The 26,851-nt window shown below is 40.9% G+C and overlaps 1 protein-coding gene across 6 annotated transcripts in view; it reads left to right on the top strand.

Moving 5' to 3' along the window:
* atp2b3b (ATPase plasma membrane Ca2+ transporting 3b) overlaps positions 1-26,851 on the top strand; it is a 100,044-nt gene that overhangs the window by 49,426 nt on the left and 23,767 nt on the right. For all 6 annotated transcript variants that reach the window (XM_085144650.1, XM_085144653.1, XM_085144651.1 and 3 more), the window contains 5 exons: positions 3,186-3,273; positions 3,366-3,472; positions 3,850-4,041; positions 17,216-17,429; positions 18,725-18,936. In XM_085144650.1, coding sequence (XP_085000776.1) covers positions 3,186-3,273; positions 3,366-3,472; positions 3,850-4,041; positions 17,216-17,429; positions 18,725-18,936 — 813 coding nt within the window. The remainder of the gene's footprint in view (positions 1-3,185; positions 3,274-3,365; positions 3,473-3,849; positions 4,042-17,215; positions 17,430-18,724; positions 18,937-26,851) is intronic.

Raw genomic sequence — 26,851 nt, 5'->3', positions numbered from 1 at the left:
CGGGGTCTGACTCACGAACCGATTTGGCAATCTCCAACGCTGGCCCCTTTAAACTTTCCATCAGCCTGTGCCTTTTCTCCTTGTCTGTACAGTCCCTTTCCTCTACCATGAGCCATGCCTGCTCAAGCCAATGGTCAAAGGGGTCTTCACTAGGGGGAACTGGCAAGTTCCCTGAAAACAGCCTCAAACGCCAATAACCACCTTCAGCTTGTGGTTTACGTGCCTTCTCCAAAAAATCACCAACCGCTTGCAAGACAGACTCAGTGGAGTTTATGGAAGGATCAGAGCTGGGCTGCGGCAGAGCAAGGCTGATTAATAAGCTTTGTATATGTCTTTCATAGTCCTACCCTCAGTGTCTAAGAGACTCTTCAACTTCACACCAAAATCGTCAGGAGCTGCACATTCATTAAGAGTCACTATTGGCCATTTCTCACCACTGTGCTGGTCCAGCACTTCCTTGGGTGCATTATCTTTAGGTATACTTTGTTTGCATTCACAGAGAACCATTAGGCAGCTCAAGGGGGTCTGGAACAAGCGCCCTGTAACCCGGACTCGCCCTAGACACTTAATAGTCTCCAAGGTTTCTTCTATCTGGGCTATTTCCACTTCTTCTTGAACCAGAACCAAGACTGCTTTAGCTTCCCCCAAACCTTCACCCCGACACCAACTCTTCAGCTCTGCAGCAAGCCCGGTGTGGTCTGCCATACTCTTTGTAGCCAAAAATACTAAGAAATGTAAACTAGCTACTGTAGGTTAACTTTTTTTTTTTTTTTGTTTTTTTTAGCATGTTGCCCCTTTAATACTTCTATGAAACCCAAAAACATCCCAGCGGTGCCTCCATTTTATGTAGCCCTCATTTACTCAATACCATTAAATAAATGGGCTTTGGGTTCTTTTTCTAGTGTACTCTCATACAATATTTTTAAATTAACTTCTCTTTTGTTTCTGGGATCAATGAAGCTTATTCCTTAACAGTAGCACTACACGTGAAAATGAACACTAGTGTCTACAGTGCAATAAATCATGTCATACACCATGTAAAGTAGAGCATTGCAACCCTCCTTCAATTTACCAAACAATTAAAACAATAAAATAATAAAATGGCAGGTTTCAGTATTCAGGCAAAGCAAAACACACACAGCAATTTACCAGCTGTACACAGAATCTCCTCATATACAATGTAAACCACATTGCTTCCCACATTGCCAGAGGTACTCTGAGTGACTATCTGGGGTCTGTCCGTTGTTATCCAGTTCAGTAACGATCCTCTGCAGCTTGTTACGTTCCACAGCTTTAGCGAAACGGCAGTCTACAGTAGTCCTTATTAGCGAACGGCTGGGTTAGCCTCACTTTAACTCAATGCGTGCGCGGCCACAAGAAACAAAACACACAGTCCAGCAGACTCACGCTGAAACTTTATGTGTAATGTCACTAGCTTATAGACATTGTGACTTGTCTTTACGAAAAGTCAAAACACACTTACTAACATTACATAAAAACAAGCTAACTTCTCCGGATGCTCAGTGTAACTCACGCAAGCCCGCCCTCTCTCCTTGAATTGTCTTTTTTTTTCTCTTTTTCCTTCTCCACCCTGTGTTACCTTCACAGACCATATCCCCGTAGGAAATTACAGTTCTCACAAGCAATTCCCAATAAAAGAAAGATAACTTATTTTAAACAATGCAAACATGTTTTTAATCATTTAACATGAACTTTGATCTTTTTAATATACAAGGAAATTGAACAAATGAATTTTACTCTTTGGTATTTATATTCTCAGACTTTACTTATCTTTTACTATTTATGCATCTTTTTAATCCGGGTTACATTTATTATATATAAGCTTGTATTTATTTAATGTCAATATGTAAAATATGCTGATAAACTGATATGCAAGTCATAGGTGGCTCAATTTTCTAAAAAACTAATAAATTCAATTTATGACATTTGGGAGGTGTGACATCTGTGGTAAGAATCCGACCCAAACACAGGACTTTTCCAAAAGAGAGACAGTGACTTTATTTACAGTGAACAAAGGTGAATAACAATGTGACAATCCCCGCACTGTGGCCCCCGTGGCGATTTCTCCCAAATCCCACACAGTGTTCATGTCTGTGGCGTGTATCGGGAAACTCCAAATTTCAATCTGTACAGGGGCTCCAATCCCAAATCCTGGCAAGACAAGACGCAACAATTAGTCTAGCGCGCAACACACAGATATACACACAAAGTTTTCACTATTGAGCTGGGGCTATACTGACAACTAAACTCAACAATCCAGCATCGACTGAAGCTCAGCCACACAGTTAAGTAGGGAGGCTGCCCGCGATGACAAGCAGCTGCAGCTGGCGAGAACTGATGAGCAGTAGGTGTGGCTGACTTCAGCGCAGGAAATCTTCAGGGTCTGCAGACGTTCGCAACTGGACTTCCGGAAACACACACACGTCCAAAAACAAATACACACAAACAGGGAAATAGAGGACCAGAGGGGAGCCAAGACCAAAACAAAACACAATACACAGACACATCGGGTGAAGGTCGACTGGCGAGGGCTGCCAGACCATGACAGGAGGAGAAACTATTCACAAATCACAAATAATTCACAAATCTAAAATGAAACACACTAGGAGTCAGATGCATTCTAATTACAGGAAGTACACTGTGCACACAGAATATTAGCTACTCTATTTTCATAGTCCACTTGCACAAAGATGGCATCTAAAATCAGTTAAATTATCAAAGGAAAGCTATTTGGGTTTGCAACCAATATAAAGAGGTTCAGATTACCTCTGGCATGGCTGTATCCACTGTAGTTAGTGCACACAATAAAAGGCAAAATTTGTATGGGCAATGCTTTTATCCCGCCTATTTAGCTTTAGGCTTTAAATTTAGCAGAATGCTTAATGGGATAGATGGCTGTTGATTAGTGCTGTGGCTCTAGTTTTCTATGGAGTATGAATTTAAATGTACACTTAAAAATGCTGTGTGTAAGTGATCATTATACAAGGGTGCAGGATGGTTACACTGAATGAGGGAGGGCAGTATATAAGAATCAAGTGCTTCTTCTCCTTATTATTTTTTTCTGTCAGTCACACCTTTGTAACATGTTTAACGCTTTGAATCCACAGTGACATGTAGTTAAAGCAGAGACTAGTTAATGGCTTTTCTTTGTTTTAAACTAACAGATTGAACAGGAGCGTATCGATAAAATCTGGCCCAAACTGCGCGTGCTGGCTCGGTCCTCACCAACTGATAAACACACTTTGGTTAAAGGTGAGTCCATAAACCAAAACACACACTCATATACAAACCGATTCACTGCCAATTAAAACTGTTTTTTTTTCCTCCTTTGTGTTTGCACCCAGGCATCATTGATAGCAGCGTTGTAGAACAGAGGCAGGTTGTTGCAGTAACAGGAGACGGAACTAATGACGGCCCAGCTTTGAAGAAGGCTGATGTGGGCTTTGCCATGGTAACCTGAGATACTGTTCACCATTAGTGTTTATTTGGGATTAATGTGCTTCTGTCATGACATTTTTTGTAGTAATCAGTCTCTTATTCTGTATTTTTGAAGTAAATCTTTTTATGATTCAAGATGTATAAAATACATCTATTATAAATCTGTAAAGAACAGAGTATTTTCCATTGTACTTTGTAATAACAAGTGTTTTGAGTAGTGCGCATTTTATTTTGGCCACAGCTCTTACTCATGCCAAGTGGTAGCACTTGGAGGCAGGACAGCATGATATTGAGACAGTAGCACTCCAAAGTAATTTGGATGCTTGAATGCTTGCATGAATCATGTCATGAGTCTCTGACTCCCCCTCACTCTGTCTCAATCTCTGTCAGGGTATCGCAGGGACGGACGTGGCTAAAGAGGCGTCTGACATTATCCTGACTGATGACAACTTCAGCAGCATTGTCAAGGCGGTGATGTGGGGAAGAAACGTCTACGATAGCATCTCCAAGTTTCTGCAGTTCCAGCTCACAGTCAACGTAGTGGCTGTCATCGTGGCCTTCACCGGGGCCTGTATCACCCAGGTAGACAGACAGATGAATACACATATATGCTGACACATGTGCCTTCCTACACACACACACAGATATCACTTCTGTAAATGTCGCTCACTTATACCTGCTAGGGCAAACGTAATGCACAATGCTTTTTTATGCATTTGTACACCAAGCTTATATAAGCAGTGATGTCCTGACACTTGGAAACATTTCTATATGTTTGACAAGTAACGATGATCAACTTAGAAATGTACAGTTATGTAATAGGGCTATTAGGGCTGGGTATCGATTTTCTATTTCTATAACTGATTTGATTTGATTCAGTTTTGACTCAGACAGTCAAAATTGTGTCAAAGTAACTGAGGATAAAGCATAGAAAAACATAAAGGAGATTTTCCTGGCCTGGCTTTTTGCAGGGGTTTTATTAGAGGCAGAGGTAAGTATTTTGCAATTAGGCATATTTTGTAAAAACTAAAATCTTTTCGATATTGAACAGCAGAAATTAGACTTTCTAGTTGGAGGTCATTTTTGAATAAAAAAAAAACAGCGGGCAACAGTGCTGTGCACAACGTAGACTGGTGTTTAATAAGCAAACGAATAATGCAGAAAACAGATTTTTGATGGTAAACTGGTCTACACATAGCTGTGCAGGAAGTATGATTTTTATCTTGGTGGAAGCAGAACAGCAAAAGCAAGAGAGAAATCATGTTAATGTTTTTCAAACATGAAGCGTAGTTTTGATCTTCTTTTGCTGCTGGTTCAGTGAATTTTGGTGGGAGAGTGACAAAACCTGCAGTTTCAGAATCTGTGACATGTCGACTTTCGGCACCCGATGGCGTGTCGCGTATGTGCCACCGGGTGAATGGCGAGATCCGCGCTTTGTGTTTACATCTTTTTGCGGAATCTGTTTACCTGCTCTTATTTGCTGTTTTAGCTGTTTGATGGTTGTTGAAATAGTTTTGTCAGCTTTAACCTGAGATTCTGGTGTTTCTGGCAAAATACATTTATACAGGATTTAATGAATCGATATCGCATTATTCAAACTAAAATAGTTTTGATTTGGGGAAATCGATTATATTAAGCCCACCCCTAGTAACTACATGTTTGTATTTCTGTATTATGAACAACTTTAACTATCTTTAATTACGAAGAAGGAACTATCATGCTTCCAGGCATCTTGATGCTCATATTGAATTTGGCCAATGTTGCAAACAATGAGATTGGTAGCCAAGAGTAGAAAAACGCTCTGAAACAGTGTTTGAAAGCAGTCTGAGCTTTTGGGTCAGATGTAACTTGTACATTTGTACTAAAGGTCATCTCAGACATTTAGTTTTCACCGTGCACCTAATTTTGTTTTTCTTTTTTGTTTGTTTTTTCTTCTGAGTAGCAGCCACTCAGAAGAAAACTGGCATAGCCCTTGTGTTCTGTATAACACTATAAATTCTGTACTTGCTATGCTTCCGTGCCGTCCTCTGAGGCTTTGTGTAATAAGTTTATTAATTTCTTTGTGGACAAGGTTGAAAGCATGAGACCTCCAACTCCTTCTATTGCCGACCCTTCTAAGCATGTTTTGTGCTCATGATTGCTATCTGCCTTCCTACCAATTGCTCTGCCTGATTTAGAGAAACTGGTGTTAAATGCTAAACCGTGTGGTTCTCCGAATGATGTGGTTCCTCCCCGCTTTCTCCAAAAGGTATTTCGTATTATTGGACCTCACATTCTGAACATTATTAACACTACTCTTTTGTCTGGTCTAGTACCTAGTGAGTTTAAGCACGCAGTTATACATCCCTTGCTTAGGAAACCTGGCTTAGATACCTCAGTCTTGTCAAATTTTAGACCTATCTCTAAGCCTCCTTTTCTTTTTTTTTAAAAATGTATTTATTTATGCAAGTTTCAAAATTTTTACACATTCACAAACAGCGGGACAGAGGAACACAGACAATAATGACAATAACAACAAAACAAAAAATCAAAAACAAAACACAGGAACAAACAAACAAACAAACAAACAAACAACAAAAAAAAAAACACAGCAACAAACCCCACAACAGGGTACACGGCCAGCACTTATTAAGACAGCAGAGAGAGGAAAAAAAAGCAACTGGTATACATGTCAAACAACTCACAATCCAGTGAGTCCAATCCACAAAATCAAATTCACAAGATCGCTAGGAGGAGCCGATAACAATTATGCAATAACAGTTATGGGCAACAGCTCAGAATGAAAGCAGTTAAAACAACGTGGTCAGGACCCAGGGCATGAACTGTCCTTCTTAATGTGGTCTATAAAGGGCCCCCATATCTTCCTGAACTTCTCCATGGAATCAGACGTAGAGAACCGAATTTCTTCCAGGTATAAACAGGAGACCATCTCCTCGAGCCACCTCTTGAAGCAGGGAGGGGAGGCAGATTTCCACTCCCCCAGAATCAGACGTTTGGCAATCACCATACCAAACATGAGGGCCTGTTGAACAGCAAAGGGAAGTGCCAAGGAGTCGCTAGAGCAGCCCAGGATCACCATAAGACAGTCAGGATACAGTTGCCTATCATAAACAATGCTATAGAAACTAAAAATACTAGTCCAAAAGGCTGTAAGCGTAGAACAGGACCAAAAAAGATGGCCAAGAGTACCGTCCACAAGTTTACATTTATCACATTTGGGGGAAACGTTAGGAAAAATCTTGTTCAATTTGGTTTTGGAATAGTGCAGTCTATGGACAACCTTAAATTGAATTAACTGAAGCCGGGCGTTAACAGAGCATAGTTTTATCCGGCTTAACACTTCAGCCCATAAATCGTCAGTGATAACCAAACCAGTGTCCCTTGTCCAAGCCTCTTTAATATGGCAAGAGGGGGGTGCCGAAGAAAAAAGGTTAACAAACCGAGAAATTAAGTGTTTTGAGGTGGGAGGTTCGTTCATTATATTGTAAAAGACATGCTGTATGGGGATGGTATCTAAATTTGAGAATGCTTGCTTGACATAATTCCTAATTTGTAAATACTGAAAAAAATGACTTGTAGGGAGATTGTACTTTGTCTGAAGCTGAGCAAAAGAGGCAAAATGATTGTCAATATAAAGATCCTTTATAGCAATCAATCCTTTGACAGGCCATCGTTTGAAAGCAGCATCCATCGTACTAGGCGTAAAGCTAGGATTGTGGCAGATCGGGGCAAAAGTTGACACTACCGGGAGGTTCAAGATTCTCTTAATTTGATTCAATATTTTTATGGAGTTGCAAAGAATAAAGTCATCACGTGTACTTTTAATAACCGATTTTGAGAATAAGATAGCTGGCAAGGATGCTCCAGTGTGCTCGATAGCAGTGCTAAGCTCCAATTCGAGCCATTTAGGGCTGGACCCGCATCCCACAGCCCCACCAACTATAGGCAGATTCCAGAAGACCCAGGCTCTGGCATTACAGGCCCAGTAATAATGTCTGAAAACTGGAAGGCCCAGACCACCCTCGTCCGAGGGCTTTTGCAAGTGAGACTTCGAGATGCGGGGGGGCTTGTAGGCCCAAACAAAAGGCATGATAATGGCATCCAACGCTTTGAAAAAGGAAGACCTGAGAAAAATAGGAACGTTCTGGAATAGGTACGTGAATTTAGGGAGCACAACCATTTTGATTATATTGATACGGCCAATCATTGAAAGTGGGAGATGTTTCCATTTATCTATCATACACTTGAGCTCATCAGTTAGAACCAAATAATTAAGCCTGAAGAGGAGTTTTGAGTTCCTAGGGATGTTAATACCCAGGTATGAAAAATAATCCTGGGAGACCTTAAAGGGCAAACTAGACAGGAAATCAGGGCCCAGACCAGACGACAGCGGCATAAGAACAGACTTCTTCCAATTTATGGTGAACCCTGATAGGTGGCCAAAGCTGTCAATCAGCTCAAGAAGTGGAGGAAGGGAGATCTTTAAGTCTGAAAGAGCCAATATGATATCATCCGCATACAGACCGATGGTGTACTCTGACGTGCCACAATTTATGCCAGAGATATGGGGATTGGCTCTGATGGCAATGGCCAACGGCTCAAGAGCTAAAGCAAAAAGCATTGGAGAGAGGCAACAACCCTGCCTTGTCCCACGGTGTAAGAGGAACGGGAGCGACCTCTCATGGTTGGTAAGGACCGAGGAACGAGGGCAAGCGTAAAGCAACTTAATCATATTCAGAAAATTCGACCCAAAGCCAAATTTTTCAAGAGTAGCAAACAAATAACTCCATTCCACCTGGTCAAAAGTCTGCTGGGCATCAAGTGAAATCACCGCAGAATTGGGCAGTTTCGTTGAGTACATTGCATTTAAGAGACATCTAGTATTAGAAAAAGAGAATCTATTGGGGATAAAACCCGATTGGTCAGGATGAATTAAAGAGCCTATATGCTTATTTAACCGGTTGGTTAGGACTTTAGCAATTATTTTTTGGTCTGAGTTGAGAAGACTTAGGGGACGATAGGATGAAACATTAGTTTCGCTTCTGTCTTTTTTCAGGAGGAGACATATATGGGCATCGTAGAAAGAATGAGGGAATGAGCCGTTTAACACTGCGCAATTTACCATCCGAAGTAGCAGAGGAGCGATAACGTCAATATGTGTCTTATAAAGCTCTATCCCAAAACCGTCCGGACCACAAGCCTTTCCGTTAGGAAAGGAGCAGATTGCATTTCTAATTTCCTCCAGCGTAAAGTCTGCATCGAGTAAGCCCTGTGCAGCCTCAGGAAGAGTCGGGATGTCTAAAGCATTAAGAAAATTAGTGATTTCAGTAACTGTGGCCGTGGTACTAGATGTATATAACTGACAATAAAAACTGCGAAATCTGTCATTTATCTGCTTGTGATCAGACAGCAACTGGCCAGTTGAAGAGAGAATTCTGTGTATCGCCCTATCAGCTTGAATGCCCTTCAGCTGTCTGGAAAGCACCTTGTCAGCCTTTTCACCAAGCTCAAAATGCTTCTGTTTTAATCTACGAATACAATTCATGACCTGCTCCCCCAACATGTGGTTGTAGTCATATTTCAATTTGAGAATGGTACCAAGTGTGTCAGCAGCCCCGGTGTCGCGATACTTCTCCTCCAACACAGCCAGCTCTGCCTCAATATTAGTACGCAGCCTGAGTTTGTCCCTTTTCTGAGAAGCTTGATAAGCAATAATATGACCTCTAATAACGACTTTAAAGGACTCCCACAAAACCGAGTCTGAAACTGCACCATTATCATTGAATTGTAAAAATTCTGCGATTTTAGTAGATAGGTAAACCGTAAAAGAGTCATTTAGATATAAAGAGGGGTTAAATTTCCAATTGTATTGGGGGGTATATAGGTTAAAGTCAATTACCGTTGAGAGAGGTGCGTGATCCGAAACTAAAATACTGTGATAAGTGGAACTAACCACTTTCGAAATAAGCCTGGAATCAATAAGAAAATAGTCAATTCTACTGAAACTGCCATGGACAGGGGAGAAGAAAGAGTATTGCTTTTCTAACGGATGCTGGTGCCTCCAAATGTCAACCAAGTCCAAAGATTTAGTAAGAGTATTGAGTACAGAAACAGCTCTCAAGGTTGGGGCTAGGGACGCAGAGGATCTATCCAACAATGGATCGAAATAACAATTAAAATCACCACCGATAATGATATTATGGTCATTGTATTGTGAGACAAGATTGAATATTTTACTTAAGAAGTCAGGGTTGTCAAAATTAGGGGCATAGATGTTCAAGAGGACTACAGGGGTGGAGTTGACCGTACCTGTAACAAGTATGAACCTCCCACCTGGATCACATATCTGAGTTTTGAATATAAAAGGAATAGTTCTGCGAACAAGAATGGCAACCCCTCTTGCCCTGGAAGAAAAGGCGGACTGGTACACCTGTGACACCCATACCGATCTTAATCGCCTCTGCTCTGAAGGTTGGATATGGGTCTCCTGTAAAAAAATTATATCAGATGACAGAGATTTTAAATGCGAAAATACTTTACCACGTTTAAGAGCTTTGCCCATACCCCGACAATTCCAGGTTGTAAAAGTGATGTGGCTCATCCCCAGCTTAAGTGAGTGGATGATGTACGACGATGTGGAAGGACAAAATGAAGGCTTTGACATTTGACAAATAAAGAGCTGGCACTTACATCAAAAAAACAAAAACGACACATATTTAGAAACATGTAGACACCCCCCCACCCACCCCACAAACCGCAGAAAAAAGAAAGCGGAACACCCCCAATATCCAACAGGGAGGCAGCCGGGAACCAGGGCCAGCCTGACTGAACGCTAATACTCAAAAACTACCGTGGAGCCCCGTGCGCCCCACATATAATCTATTTAACAAACATAAAAAACAAAATTGTGCACAAAGTACGAAAGATCCAACTCAAATATTTAGATGGATATAAAACTTTTTAACCGGTGCAACAAAACTGCAAATATGCAGAAATGAGATAGAGCATACAGAAACATATGCATATTCCCAATATCAGAACGTAACACAAATACTGTAGAAGCAAAACCCAATAGGCAAAATAAGCACTGTACACCGTTTCAGTGCGGGAAAGAAATGTACTCTAGGTATGTAAATCACAGTATGCGCACCAAAAAACCTTTATATTGCGCATTGATCAACTGAGGACAAAGATGTTGGATCAAAACATTCAACATAGCTGGGTAGAGAACATTACTGCAGAAAATGCGCAAATATGTAAACATGTCGTGAAATTAGTAAGTCACTTGTGAATTATTAGTCATTTGCAGAGCCAATGGAGTCAGCAAACCGTGCAGCTTCCTCCGGCGACATAAAAGTCTTCGATGTGTTATTATATTCGACTTGGAGCTTTGCAGGAAAGCGAAGAGAGCACTTAGCACCGGCGTCGGTCAGCCGCTTCCTCACACCACCAAAGGCCTGCCGCTGCGCCGAGACCTCCGCAGTGTAATCAGGAAAAATGGAAACTCTGTCTCCGCGGTACAGCAAAGGAGACCTTTGCCTGCTGAGTCATAGTATGTCAAACACATCCCGGTCGTTGTGGACTTTAGCGATGATGACACGTGGCCGTTCATTGGGCTGTGGCTTCGGTCTCAGGCTACGGTGGGCTCGGTCTATTTTTATCGGCCTGCTGAAGTTCTCATGACCCAAAAGCTCTGGAAGTAGGTTAGCAACGAAGTCGGTAGAGCTGCCTTTCTCATCCCTTTACTTAACTCCCACAATCCTCACGTTGAGTCGGCGAGAGCGCCCCTCCAGATCGTTGACTTTAGCTTTGAGGAGGGTGTTAGCCACCTGTAGCTCTTTGCACGATGCTTCCAGCGTTGCTAATCGGCTATCGTTAGCGGACATAGCTTCATCAAGGTCTTCAAACCGGCGCTCAGACTCATGATATTTCTTCTGGAGAGAAGTTAGCATTGCATCAATTGCATCGAGACGGCCCTCAACTGACTTCTTCAACCCGTCCACGAGTGAGGTTATTTTGGAAAGCTCAGCTCCATGGTTAGCGATAGCCGCTAATATGGCATCATTACCTGCCGCCGACTGGCTCGCCTTGGACGTATCCCTCTGGGTCTCATCTTTCTTCAGCATGATGACAAAAGATCGGCTCCGACAGTCCGCGAAACAGATTTTAAAACTACCCAGCTAGAAATAAACTTAAAGTGCAACTTTATAAGTGAGAAGGCACGGAGAGCACAGAAAACACGTCTACTCCATAGCTGCACACGAGCGCCCCCTCCTAAGCCTCCTTTTCTAAGTAAGATCTTGGAAAGGATTGTTTATACTCAGCTGATGGACTACTTGAATGACTTCCAGTTGTCTGAAATTTTTCAATCCGGTTTTAAGCCTTTTCACAGCACGGAGACAGCCCTTGTAAGAGTTATCAATGATGTTCTGGTAGCTGCTGATCGTGGTAAATATACAGTGCTGGTCTTATTGGACATGACCACTGCCTTCGACACAGTGGATCACAATCTATTGATCTCCCACCTTCACCATTGTGTGGGAATTTCTGACTTGGCACTGTTGTGGTTTTAATCATACCTGTCTAACAAAAGTTTTCGTGTTATGTTGGGGTATGTTGGGGGCTTCATCCTCTGTGGCCCCTCTACGTGCCGCAGGGATCTATTCTTGGGCATCTTTTATTTTGGCTATATCTTCTCCCTCTTGGCGTGATTTTCTGAAAACATAATGTGTCATTTCATTTATATGCTGATGACTGCCAGCTTTATTTACCTTTTAGTCATGCGGATACCTTCCCAATTCAACCTCTCCTTAACTGCCTAAGTCATGGATGGCAATTTTTTATTTTTTATTTTAACGATCATAAAACGGAAGCGATTTTACTTGGCCCAAATCAATTTTCCAACCCTCCAGATGTTGATTTTGCTGTTCTGACCTCTCATTTGAAGAGTTCAAACATAAATCTTGGAGTAAAGATCGATTCTGCACTCACCTTTGATGACCACGTGAATGGGGTTGTAAAATCAGCATTCTACCACCTCAGACGTCTATCGAAAGTCAAGCCCTTTCTCTCCAAATGTAACTTAGAAACTGTAATTCATGCCTTTATTACTTCACGCCTGGATTACTGTAATTCCATTTTAATAGGGGCTGGTCTTACAATTAGTTCAAAATGCTGCTGTTAATGTTGATGCTTGATTTTAAATTGGTAGAAGAAAGTTCGACCACATCACTCCGGTTTTGGCCTCTCTACATTGGCTTCCAATCAAATTTAGGATCCGTTTTAAAGTTCTTTTATTGTTTTTTAAATCCTTAAATGGTTTGGCACCCGTTTATTTGTCAGATTAGTTGAAGCCTTACGTAACCACTAGTTCCCTCCGGTCAGCTGGGCAACTGCTGCTTTCAGTCCCCAAGTCATGGCTTAAACTCAGAGGAGACCAGGCGGATTTCCACATACTTCACTAAGAGGTATGTGCCACCCTGCCTAGACTGATTTGCCCCCACCCAATGTAAAGTACAATTTTCTAGATCTGCCATTGCAGGCAGACACAATGGAAGAGGTGCTGTAACTAGAAAGAAGGCTAGTTCTCAAAGATTAGTTCACTGAGAGTGGACTATTGTAGGACACCAATGGTTCTGGTCAGTTTGCAAAGGAGTATCAGATCATATATCATTGTATCTCACATTACATGCTTTCATACTGTATCATATCATTAGAAACAAGCTGGAAACATATTTAAAAATGGCTATATTCTGTACTATTAAAATCTAGATGAAAGAATTAAATTCAGCTGTTTTTGAGCGTTCTAAAACTGCATCAGTTACATTTCAACATGTGACAGTGACCCGTCCACAGTGACAGGGGTGATGTCGGCTATGGAAAAAGAAACATGTGGAAAGAAACATGTTAACGATATGAATAATAAGTAACAGTAAAGAAACACTAGGTAAGGTTGCACTTCTTGCAGTGATTTCGTATAGAATAGAACTTTTTCATCAGTAATATGTTTTCTTTTTGTCTGCTTTCAGAACTGCACATGATTGTTTGCAGCTAGCAGGTTGTTAATGCTGTCCATCAAGTCTAACAGTCTGTAGTCTGCGAACTGACCTTAGCTAACGCCAACTAACAATGTTAGCTCGGTGGCGAGTAGCCTTCAGTAATAGTAAGAAATCACACAGCAATAGTACATCAAAGAGACTGAAGTGACACATTTATAACTGACGCCACCAACATTAACAGGATGCTTACACTAGAGCCTCTCGCATGTTTTCTTTGGGTTTCCGGCAAAGTGTTTAAGAATCCAAAATTAAAGAGGGAGCCTAAGAGCCTAACACATGAAACAGGAAAAGACTGCTGTGTAAACCGTTTATTTCAACAAAGTAACTGTATTCTAATTATCACCTATTTAAACGGTAACTGTAACGCACTACAGTTACTCATATTTTGTATTTTAAATACGTAATGCCGGTACATGTATTGTGTTACTCCCCAGCACTGTTTGTCATTCTGTTCATCCCTAGTTGGTGTCTGTACCAGTGGCTAGGTGCTGTCCCTTTATAAGAGCCAAGAGTTTTACTTTCCCCTTCCTCCATGTAAAGAATGTGCCCATGGCACATCTAGGTTTTCCTCTACAGAAACCTGCATTGCGTTTAAAATATGTGGTGGTAAGCCAGAGGCCTAACAAGATGCACATCTGATCAGGGGTGAAGCTGGTTCTGTTTTCTAAGGAGCTGTCTTGCTGTACTTGTTTTCTGACCATCTCCTCTGCCTCAGTTGTAGGGATACAACTGAAACTTAACTTAGGATTCCAAGGACATTTCTTTTAGTGACTTGGCTTTTTTTTCCAAGCTCCTTAGATTACCATGACCTGAATGTGTCAGGGTCCTGGGTCTCCTGACCCAGCATGTTTAGTTCTTTGTGATTTTTGTATTATTGTACTTGTGTGAGTTATTCTATGGTTTCTAGTTTCGATCCCTTGCCCTTCATGTTTCTCTGTGTCCCCTCTGTTCTGTGTAAGTCTGTGTCTGCATGTTTGAGTTTCCTTCTGTGTCTTTTGGTTCTTAGAGTCCTCTGCCTTATGGTTTATGTCTCTGTGTTTCTTAGTTGCTGTCTCCACCGTGTCAAGTTCGCGTCTCTGTGTCATACTCTGTGTCCGTGTCTTATGTGAATGCGTCCTGCTTTGCTTGTCTCGTCAGTCCTGATTTCTCCCAGCTGTGCCCTCTGTGGCTCATTCACCTCGTTACTTCCCAGTGTATTTAAACCCTGTGTTTCTCTGAGTCAGTGTCGTGTCGTCCCTCATGCTGTGTGGATCTCCTTGTGTCTCACTGTGAGTTTAGTTTGTGAGTTTCCAGTTTAGTTTGCTTTTGTATGACTTTCTCCTGCCAGCAAATAAAGCTGAGTTCTTTGTGTTTAAACTAGTGATGGGCAGATGAGCAGATGAAGCTTCATGAAGCACTGAAGCTTTTCATCCAATTGGTTCACCCCAGCGCAAAGCTTCTTGAAGCTTCATTTGCTCTAGTAGGACACCTACTGGACGTAAAAATATTAGTTGGCATGAATTTGAAGAGTGTGGCCTTTTGCACACAGCCTGTAAATGTCAACAACAAAAGGAGTGTGTAAAACATGTATATTGTAGTGATGGCAGTATACTGTGTGTATTTATACTGACAGTATGGAAAATGATTATTTGGAAATGCTTAAATTGGAAACGATCCTTTACTGTGAGGTGTGGACAGTAGTTGTGCTTTTGTAACGTTGAGGTATGGACAGCTACACACTGAGGCTTTGAGCCTCAGTCCTGCCCACATTTTATTCTGTAAAAACTAAATTTTCACTGCTTTTATGACCTTTTTAGTGGGGAGAACATAGCTAGGATTTAATGATTTAACAAATCTTTTAAATCCTTTGTCCTCCACAATGCTAAATGGCTGGGAGTCCTCAATCACCATGCTAACCAGGTCTTCATCTATTTGAGATTGTTCTCCTGAGGAAAGACAATAAAGACAAAGCACAAATATAAATATCACACACGTAACTTATAACAGCTGTATAATATTGTTATATCATTTAGTAACATTACTGCATGCTATATTATCATGGCATTTGATGGCTCATCTGGTCTTGCTCCACAATCGGTGTTCCCCTTATTCTCATGCAAAGCTCTGTAGTGCCTAAGCATGGATGAGGTGTTGTTGTTATATCCCAGCTCCCTGGCACATAGCAAACACTTCACCTTGTACAAAAGTAAAGCCGCTTAACATAAATTGTATTGCACCATCAGTATTATGAAAATACATCTTCTGTAGGAATTTACATAGCTTGTTGGGAGAAATAAAATCAAAATGTTCATAACAGGGGAGGACATCCTCTTCTTAGCTGGTTCCATTCTCTCCTGTGCTTGCTCATAGGGGGTCATATGATTGTTGGGCTTTTCTCTGTATCTATGAAGCGCCTTGAGGCGACATTTTGTTGTGATTTGGCGCTATATAAATAAAAATAAAATCCTGACTTTCTCTCCTCACTCTCAAACTCTCTTTTTCTGTGTCGAACCGTGGGACTATTCATTCAGGGGTTGTTTTGTGCTACGGATAGTAATGTGAATCTGCTCAGCAGCCTGAAGCTCTCTTAGCTGCCCAGCCTCCTGAAGCTCTCTTAGCTGCTCAGCCTCCTGAAGCTCTCTTAGCTGCGTCTCCTGTGTCCCCGCTAGCACAATCATTAACTCCACCACAAGCTCCATTTTCACCTCTACCATCGCTTCAGTCATCAGTTCGGTCTGCCACTCAGTCGCCCTTAGCTCCATCATCCACACTACCAGCTGCTTCTCTTCCACCACAACCATCACTACACCCAGCCATTCAGGCTGCTACTCAGTCAGTCATTCAACCTATAGCCCGGGCGGGCAGGCAGAACACACAGCATGAATGAGGGTAGATCACGACACGGACACAGTGAAACACAGGGCTTAAATACACAGAGGGAGCAATCAGGGAATGGGTAACAGGAGGGAAACACAGCTGGGGCAAATCAGGCCTAACGAGACAAGGGGAAGCAAAACCAGATACATTTACATCAGACATGGACCTTCAAAATAAAACAGGAACCATAACACAGACTGAACTAAAGACACAGACTCACACACAGGCACTGCAACAGAGGGAACAGAGACATGGGACCAGGGCAGACACAGACACTGACTGGACACGGGGATATCGCAGACAGGGGAGACAGCAACTAAGGATGCACAGAGACATAAACCATAAAAGAGAACTCTAACAAAGAAACCCAAGATTAGAAATTATAAATAATATAATAAACTCAAAAATCCTGGGTCAATGACCCAGGCATCCTAACACCTGCCAGCAAATAAAGCTGAGTTCTTTGTGTTTAAACCTCGTGCCTGAGTGCCTGCATTTTGGGTCCAACTCCTGCCTACCGCACAGCGATTCATGACAGAATGACTGAGAACCTACACACACATATAAAAATAAAAGTTAAATTAGTAAACCTACTCTGAAATTAACTGAAGATAAAAATGTTAAACTAAATAAAAACAAATGGAAAATACAAAACTAATTTAACTGCAGACAGTCTGTCCGCAGCAACCTTACAGTCACTTTTAGATTACTTTTACCACGCAGACACACATAGACAATTAATAAAATAATTAGTAATTCCAACTGTAGAAGAAATAAATTACTGCAGGAGAACTTTATGCATGATTTGTGATACCAACCCATGGTTGCAAATCTCTCTGCAGGACTCTCCCCTGAAGGCGGTGCAGATGCTGTGGGTGAATCTGATCATGGACACGTTTGCTTCTCTGGCCCTTGCTACCGAGCCCCCCACTGAGGCCCTGTTGCTACGAAAGCCTTATGGCCGGAACAACCCGCTCATTTCACTGACCATGATGAAGAACATCCTGGGCCATGGAGTGTACCAGCTGGTCATCATCTTTACCCTGCTGTTCATAGGTACAGAAATTCACTTAAAAATAAACACACATACAGGCTATATACTCAGATTGAGTACTGGTTGATACACAGGCTCAGGATACTTAAGGGTATAATGTATTCTCCTTCCCTTTATGCTAACCTTAATCAATTCCATTTTATTTCTATATTCCCAATATACGACAGTAGTCACCTAAAAACACTTTGTATTGTAGGCTAATATGTACGACAATATTAGAAAGAAATAGCAACAGTCAGAAGATCCCCTGTTAGGAAACATTTGATGGAAAGGAAAAACTGCCTTTTAACGGGAAGCAACCTCTTGAAGAACCAGGGTCAGGGTGGGGCGATCATTTACCATGGCCAGTTAAGGGTGAGGGGAAAGGGAAGAGAACAGAGAGACACAAAGGACACCTATCATGTCACCTAACAATAACTTTTTATCAAAAAGGCAAGTTTCTCATCAGAAAATTAGAGAGAGTGTATTTCTTCCACATCCAAACTGGATTCCACAGGAGCCTAAACTAAAGGCTCTGTCTTCCTTTGTACTTTTAAAAATTCTAGGAACTACAAGTAAGCGTGCATTCTGAGTGCTTTGATTGGATAATAATGTACTATGAGTTCTTTAAAGTATGACTAGTTAAAAAAAAATTTATGAGGAAAAGGATTTTAAATTCAATTCTGGATTTAAAAAGGAGCCACTGCATAAGCTAATACATGGTCTTTCTTTCTAGGCCCATTGCCATTCAGTTTTTTTAAAGAAGTAAATTCAGGCATTTAGGGCTTTAAGACATACCTGTAGTTTTACTAGCTGATTTGTATCATCTGGTTTCATGGAGAAAGAATGAAAATTTATATTTTTTTCTAATAATATTGTCTAAGTGAAACAATATTAGTCCCAGCACAGAACCCTGTGGAACTCCATAACTTTTATGTGTGAAGAAAATTCCCCATTTACATGCTCAGTTTGGAATCTATCAAATAAATATGATTCCAATGTTTGCAGGACAATTTCTTTAATGCCAACAGTGTGTTATATCATTGAGGTAAAATATTGTGTTGCACAGAGGACTAGCGAGTTCAGAAGTAGGGTTGGGGAATATGGAAGAAAACCTTAGAAAAAAATTTAGAATAATATAACACACTCAACTGCACCTTTCTTTGTGACTTTATGTACTTAAAATTGTTTTTTGGCAGCATGGTAACATCCTGAATTAATTGGCCATGCTAGCCCTAACCTAAACCTGTCTATAATCTTACCCCTAAGACCAAGTCTGAATGTTCTTTTATTTCTTCTTTTTTTCTGTGCTCTCCAGGCGAACGAATGTTCAACATTGACAGTGGTCGTAATGCTCCGCTTCACTCCCCGCCCTCTGAGCACTACACCATTATCTTCAACACCTTTGTCCTCATGCAGCTTTTCAACGAGATCAATGCTCGCAAAATCCATGGAGAGAGAAATGTTTTTGATGGCATATTTTCTAACCCAATCTTCTGCTCCATTGTTTTGGGAACTTTTGCTGTGCAGGTCAGGTTAATCCTTTAACACCTTTTAGTATTTCATAGAGGAAATTTTGAGCCGCTGATGTTTTGTCTTTCTTGTGGTACAGCATACTGTGTTATTCAAGTGCCAAAAACTAATTCCTCCAATGACCACTTGTGGCTGTTTCAAGAGTGAATCAAACCTCACAGACTCCAGTGTTAAAATGTCACACTTAAGTCCATGAAATTAAAGTGTTTACAGCATGCTACAAAAATAGCTTGGGTTGGATTTATGGCTAACGTTCTCACCTTTATAATAACCGTATGAGGGATGAATTCTATTAAAAATGACCATTTGTATTTGGTTCAGTTAAGTTCTATTCTAAGATGCAAGACTAGCAATGGAAGCTCATAGTCTACAAAACACATGTTTGTTTTTTTTTACTGGAACTTCATTACATAGATGGCATGTCACTGACATGTCATTTATTTTAACATTTCCATATCCAGAACTCTAAATTCTTTTTTTTTTGTATCATAATTATTTATAGTGAGACATAAATGAATGTCTCTTCTCAACAGTTTGGTAAAGGGTTACAACATAGTTTAGTTTGGGGGAAAAAGTAATGCTCCTAAAAGAAGTAAAACTGTAACTGGGTTTTATATTTTAGTCATTTATTTTGTTGTTTTGGTCACTTTTATAGATTCAGTCCATATTTGGATCAATTGACTCATGCTGAACACATTAGCAATGCAATGAGAAAGGAACTCTGTGTACACAGAAATACAGACAAGAAAACAAAGAGAGACTGAGAGGAGGGAAGAAAGAAGAAGAATATTTTCAGAACTCTACGGTGCTTGTTGTTACCCTGGGTAGAGAAAAACAAGAGAAGAGGGGGCTTGAGGGGAGCAGCAGGGATTTGGGGTATAATAGTGATAAAAAAAACAAACAGATTTGTATAAAAAAATCAGAGAGATCTGAAGAGTGGAAGCAGCTTGAGAGAGGTGAAAGAGGAAGAAATAAGTAAGAAAGCTACAAAATGATGTTATATGTGAGATGATGGGTCGTATTCACAGTGTGATTTCTGACTCTCTGGGTTGGTCCAAAGATCGCAGTGTCACTGATAAGCCTTGTTCCAGGTGTAAATGATCAAGTGCTGTTGTTACATCCACTGAGGCATGTAGACCTTAGAGGACATAAGAGTGCTGCTTTACTTTGAGCTTAAAGAAGGGGTTTCAGCAAGCCACATATATTGTTTTTGGAATAATTACTCTTAAAGTTTAGTTCTATACATTATATACATATTTCTACACAGTAATGTAAGTTGGGGCAGACTGACTGCTCTGCCTAATATGGCAGAGATTCCCTGTTCCCAGCTTACAATCAAGTCTGAGTTACCAAAGATGAATCTGCCCAGGAGTCACAGATCTCCAGACAAATTACCTGAGCCAGAATACTGAAAATGGGCAATGGATCTCTAGCATGACAGTAACCTAAAACACACCACTAAGCCAACAAAGGAGTGGCTAAAGAAGAACCACATAAAGGTCTATCTAGAAGTCAGACCTCAGTCCTATAGAAAAGCTGTGGAGGGAGCTGAAGCTTTAAGCTGTCAAGTGGCAGCCAAGACAACTAAGGAATTTGGAGCGTTTCCCAGAATCCTTCTTAAGATCTGTGCAAACCTGGTGATCAGCTACAAGATATGCATTACTGCTGTGCTTGCCAGCTATGGTTTCTCTAACAAGGTTTATGATAGGTTTGTAGCTTGAACCTATTCGCTGGAACGTTGAAGACAATATAATTACACAGCAAAGCAAGACCCAAAGTAGGCAAAGTTCTTCATGTTACTCATGCATGAGGGAGACCTGCCTGGAGCCAAGTGTCGTTCCACCACTTGACCTCCATCAGACTCTCAGCCAGGTTTCCCATAGCACTCCTTTTATTGTGGTTACATGAATATGCATAGGGTCATTAACATATAACATCTTACATAGGTATACATGTGAACAAAGGATTGTGTGGGTGTGTGTGTGGGTGTGTGTGTGTGTGTGTGTGTGGGGTCAGAGCGTGACCCCATAAATGACTTCCCTAAACCTACTGGTCTGGAAAGTCCACCAGTTCATCTAAACAAAAGGCACTCAGACTAAAACTGATATAGCTACGTTTATCCTACCATAAAACAATAAAACAAAGTACGACCTCCTCCCATGCTCCCAGGATGTAGGTGTGGATTCCAGAACACTCTGGAATCCACACCAAGCCTTTGCAGCCTGCTAAAGATCACACATCCTATCACTACACAATTAATTAAACACCTCTAAGCATATATGGTTAAATATTTCTAAGCATAAATGACAATCAACATTGCAAAACCTAACATTCCCCCCTTTTTGACCTTTATGCTAGAAAAGTTCCCAGTTATGAATACCTCATGTCTCACAGTGTCAATGCAAACATTTTTATACTCAGCATATGTCAATCACCCTAAATTACTGTAAAAGTACACAGTTTAACAAATGTATTAGCAGTTATCCCATTCCTCATTGATCTCATCCAATGGCAAACTGCATCCTACGAGCAAACAAATGAATTGTTAAGTTAATAGTTAAAATAAGAAAGTAAGATTTTCAAAAACATCTCAGCTTGGTGGTGCTCCTCTGGGCATGCAAATCACATGTCTCTCTGCAGAGTGGTTTAAGTTCTGCAGGGCGTCATAAATGTCTCTTCCAGTTGTTTCCATCACTGTCCATAGGACCGGAGTCCAAATGTATGTCGAATAAACATTCAAACATACCAGTTAGTTTTGTTGTTTGTCAACATGGGTCTCAGTTATCTCCAAAGCTGCAGACCTCTTCAGCACTCTAGTTTTATGGCCTCTACCAACCCCCTTCACCTCACTTCAGGCCTTCGTCCTGCGAGGGGGATACTTATGACTCCTCCATTGTCCATGCTCTGCAGAAAAACCCCTCTGTGGAAAGGGTGCTGGGTCCAGTTATCTTACTGCTGTTAAGATCCCAGCAGTCTTCAGAGTGTCATCATATACACAGTACAGTGGCACAGCATTAGGTGATGTTCATAGGAAACTGCTGCCATCACCACCATAGCTTCTGGTTCCTGTGCTCTTCACAGAATCATGATGCCATCCTTGGACTCCCTCTGCGCTGTCGATGGAGCTTGGCACGCTCCCCTCATCCTTCAGGTGCCCGTCTGTTGTCCACAATCTCCTCTGTTGGTTTTGGAAATCCCCCTTGGCACAGTTCTCATTCCAACGCAGCTTCGTGGTCCTTGCTGTGGCTCCGGAAACTGATCTCATGATGGGCCCAAACAGCTCGACCTTTGACCTCAACCACTGCCTGGGCTGTCAGATATGCCTGGAATGGTTCTTGTTTCTCACTGGGCCTCTGGAGATTTCTCAGGAGATCCCTTTCAGCAATACTCTGACTGCTGCACCTATATTTCCTTGCTAGGAGGAAAAACTTCTATTTGGAGAGCATGTCAACAATCATCAAACCACATTCTTTAGTTCAGTGAACTTCACTTATAGGCCATCAAAGCCTCATCTGAACATGGATGCACCACTTGCATAGGTTTGATACCCATAAATGAACTGTTAATCACACAAATCACTGCAACAATCATAAAAAACATTGTTTCATGTTAATCCTGGACCCCTCCTCTTGACGCATGGATACTCCCATGAGTCAACTCATCAAACCTTGATTCCTGTCTTAAAGAAAAAAGGTTAGCTAGATCATGTCCCAGGCAACATCAGGGTGTCTCCTCCAGAGTAGCTCCGTAACCCTGCAATAAAAGATGTTAGTGTGTTTTGCATATTAAGTTTGCTTAACACCTGGCTCTGCCAGGAGCCTGCATACACACCATCATGGCCTGGAAAACAAGATCTGGAAGTGAAATCAAACTTCACACTTATAAACAATTATATCATAAGAGTAATAAAGCATTCAACATCAGCAAGACAAGTATCATGTGCAGTTTTTTTCAAATCAGTAAACTACAATTATTTCCATAATTTGCCTCAGACATGGATCATCCCATGTGCTCAGTTAACATTAATGTAATCGGTGACTTCCCTTAAGCAAAGTCACTCCACTCACGTATCACTAGGAGCTCAAAAAACTTATTTGTTTTTCTTATGTCACTTGTCCGCTTCTGCCGAATCCTCTACATGTACTCTTAGAAAAACAAACATTAGCAATACACATTGACCATCCCGGTGGTCAGGCGCAGGTCGACAGGTTCCAGAGGTGCTATAAAAAGACCATAAAGTTAACCATCCATAGCTGTGGAAAGAATGTTATTCACATCATCAAAGTAACCTTCACATTTTCCCCAAAACACAGTGTAACAGCATCACCACTCATAACCTGTAAACACAGTTTTCTTCACACATAAACCCAGAAATCCTGTAGTAGGAAAAAACATCAACCAGCTGTCCTGGTATAAATCACATGATAAATTCACATGAAGAATTGTAATGCTGTAGAAAAGAAAATGCAAATGTTAGCGCTGCGCAGATGTATACACTCTTTCTCACAGTTTCCTCTGTGAGCAACACAAGGTAGTGAATAACACCCCTGGTAGATGCACAGACACAGAAAGTGGCATTTAAAAGGTTAAATCGTCACGCAACCTCGAATGTTGCTGTCATCTTTCTGCTCCTTCAAAAGGAAACACACATAGATTCATCCACCCCTTTGTCCTGTCTAGGTGGAGGTTAACCTTGAGTAGTGGTCAAGCCTTGTCAGCTTTTACCAATCAGTTTTTTTTTCTCTTTCACTCATTCATTCATACATTCATTCTTTCTTTCTTTGCTAATAGTGGAATCGATCGTCGCATGACGTTTCCACTCTCAGCAAAATGACGTCATTTCAAAAAGAAAAAGAAGAACTTTAGCTCGGATTACCTCGCTGAATCCTTTTTAGGCAGGGACTCTCATTTTCTAATTGTCCCAGATAAGTGACTTTCTCCGGAGCCCATTTTAATGTGGAGAAACTCACTTGTAACAATTTTCTCGACGACGTATCGTATAGCGCTTTCTGTTCTAATCGTGCAGATCTACTCAAACAGAGATTATCGAACAAAACTTTCAGTGCACGGTGAAAGTAACAAAATAAAAAGGCCTTGTTAAGTCATGACACAAGCTCCTCATCTCAGGAGGGTAAATCATACCATCAGCATGGTTTATCATACCATCATACTAATAGGCAGGCTCAACTTCACAACAAAAGAAAAATCATCAGCTAGATTCACTCCAAACCAGCCATCAGCTGCACAACACACAACATAAGACTAATGTCTTATTAGCTATGAGTTTAATCCACAGGTCTATACTTTTCACTCATTTAGGCCACACACACCCATTTTATTCAGTTTTCCTTTTTCCCTTCATCATAAAACACGTGACATGTTGTCATGCACTTCACAAAAGAAGTTTGTTCTGACGTATTCAGAATTGTGTATCTAGGTACAGGATTCACTCGCACATCAAAACAGGAAACTCAGTATTTTAGAGTCTCCACTCAACGCACAACAAACTCCAACACATCTCATTCACTCGTGCTAGAATTCAGTCACCTTTCATTAATCTAAGAACGATCAACTAATTTGCATATCAGCTATTAACCCACTAAGATGACAGGACAACAGAAATGCATATTCAAAATGTTATCACAAAAATAGAATTTCCCTCATACAGTAAATTATTTGTGCTGCATCAATCAAGCAGGAAGCATCTCCCAATTTACTATATTAACTACTAAAGTTATTGTCTGATCACTGGGTGATCAAACCAGAATCTTTTTTTTCCACAAAAGTTAAACTGTTGTCCTGCAACCTAGAGAGTTAGTTGTCAACATTGGATAAATTCAGCATTTGATAACAAGTGTCTGTTAAATTCACACTATTTTAACACTGATGAGAGATAACAAGCTGACTTTCATTGCATGTGTGTTTGTGTTATTAGGCAGGTTTAATCAATGTCTGTGGAGCTGCATCTCCAGCAGGGCATGTTCTTAAAGCTGCCTTTCCTACACATTTTCCTGCTATTATTTGATCCTTTTTTAACTAATGTACTATGAGTCCACTGATCTTTGCATCACACTAAGTGACTTGGACAAGATGGTAAACAGACTCACATGCTTAAGATGTTGTCTAATCTTCATAAGCTCTCTTGTGTTTGTGTTAGTAGGGTTAATGCATGTTCTGCTTGTGTGTGTGATTCTGTATATGTTTCTTTTTTGCAGTGTTTCAGACTCCTTCACAATTTTCCAACTTAAGCAGTCAGTTTTCTTTTCCCCAGGTTTGCTAACCCAAATTTTGATTTCCCATATTGAAAACAAAATTCCTATGTGTTCTCACCACTGCTCTCACTCTGTTGTCCTCTCCCACTTCAACAGTCCAACAGCCGGCAGTTCTCTTTCAGCTTTGTCCTGTGTTTCACTGTCTCTTCTTGCCATTTTACTCCAAAGGTGGCAAATGTCAAACTCCAACAGTCTCCTCAGTTCTCCTCAAATGTTCTTGTCACATGCACAGTGAATTTGCAGCTTGTTGGGAACACAGTGCCATTCATCCAATCATTCAGGATGATGGGTTTGCTCTTCTTCTCTGATGCTGTTTGTCCACACTGCTGCTGCTTGCTGGGACTCTTTGCTCAGGACTTTGCTGCTGTCTCTTTATCTGCCATGTTATTGCTCTTTGGAGCTGCATTCCTTATCTTCAGGGAGGAGTGAGAGCTCGCTTGTGAGTTTGAGAGACACATGGAGCTGTAAATAAATTAGCCAGAAACTTGGCCTGAATGTTTCCAATGATGTTACACTATAACTTTCTTCCGACCGCTGCATGTGGAAAATTGATTCAGGTCTGCTTTTCATCTGAAAATGACAAACTAAGACATTTTCATTATTGTCATCACTGCTTAATCAACACACACAACTCTCTCTCTCTCTGTTTTTGTGAACTCTCCTTTCTTAAAAGCAGAAAATGAGATAGTAGTTGTTCTTGGCTAATAAACACAAAACCTTTTTCCTATGATTATTTTTCATCTACAATATAAATTTTGTCTCTTTTTCACTCTTTTTTTTTTTTTTTTTTTTTTTTAAATAGCTGGTGACCTGCAGAATCACCGCTCTCACAATAAGAGGCAATTACTTTTACACAGTGCATAAAAACACTGTGACGTCAGACACATTCACACTCACTTTTTTCATCTGCGTAAATAAATCATTTGGCCAATGGCATGTGCCATGGTGATCCATAAATATGATCACAAGTTTATTTAATTATTTTCAACCTAACAAAACAAATAAACAAAAACATGATGCTGATGCTATGAACTCTCTACACACATGAGTCAAGATGCAGGAAAACTGCTCATGGAAACTCTGCACACTCCGGTTATCATAGTTCTGGTTTCCCTCTCTTTGAAGAGTTCTCAGCCAGCTCCTGATCTGATAATGTGTAGCTTGCTCATCAGCTCACAAGAGACCACAACACAACCTCACACAGTGGTTGCGTGCTTTGCCCCACAGTGGCAAAGACTTGCACTTTCATATTCAATTCAGATTCTCCATCATGTAGTTTTCAGCTGTTTCATACAGGGTTCAGCATATTAGTTGTTTTCACAGGTGTGCTCTATATCTCAACCATGGCTCATAATAAGACGACAGTCTTTCACACAGGTCAAATGCCTCTATGCACATCATTAGTTTAAATATTTACCTATTTTACTTCATCTCATATGTCATTGTACTGAATTTGAGCAATCCTAAGCTTAATGCAGATTCTTGTAACACTTATCCACCTCAATTAAATCTATGGTCTGGAGCACAGGCTGTTGTCGATCAGGGCAAGCTAAAGAATAAACATTTTGTGTCAGCAAGGGGTGGGGGAAAGCCATTCACCAGAGCATATCTTAAGTGCTGCTGATGTGGGCTGGCCTTCT

This window comes from Neolamprologus multifasciatus, chromosome 20 (genome assembly GCF_963576455.1).
Source record: "Neolamprologus multifasciatus chromosome 20, fNeoMul1.2, whole genome shotgun sequence".
Classification (NCBI taxonomy): Eukaryota; Metazoa; Chordata; class Actinopteri; order Cichliformes; family Cichlidae; genus Neolamprologus; species Neolamprologus multifasciatus.
The sequence above is the reverse complement of the archived record's forward strand: the minus strand, read 5'-3'. Positions and strand labels throughout refer to the sequence as shown.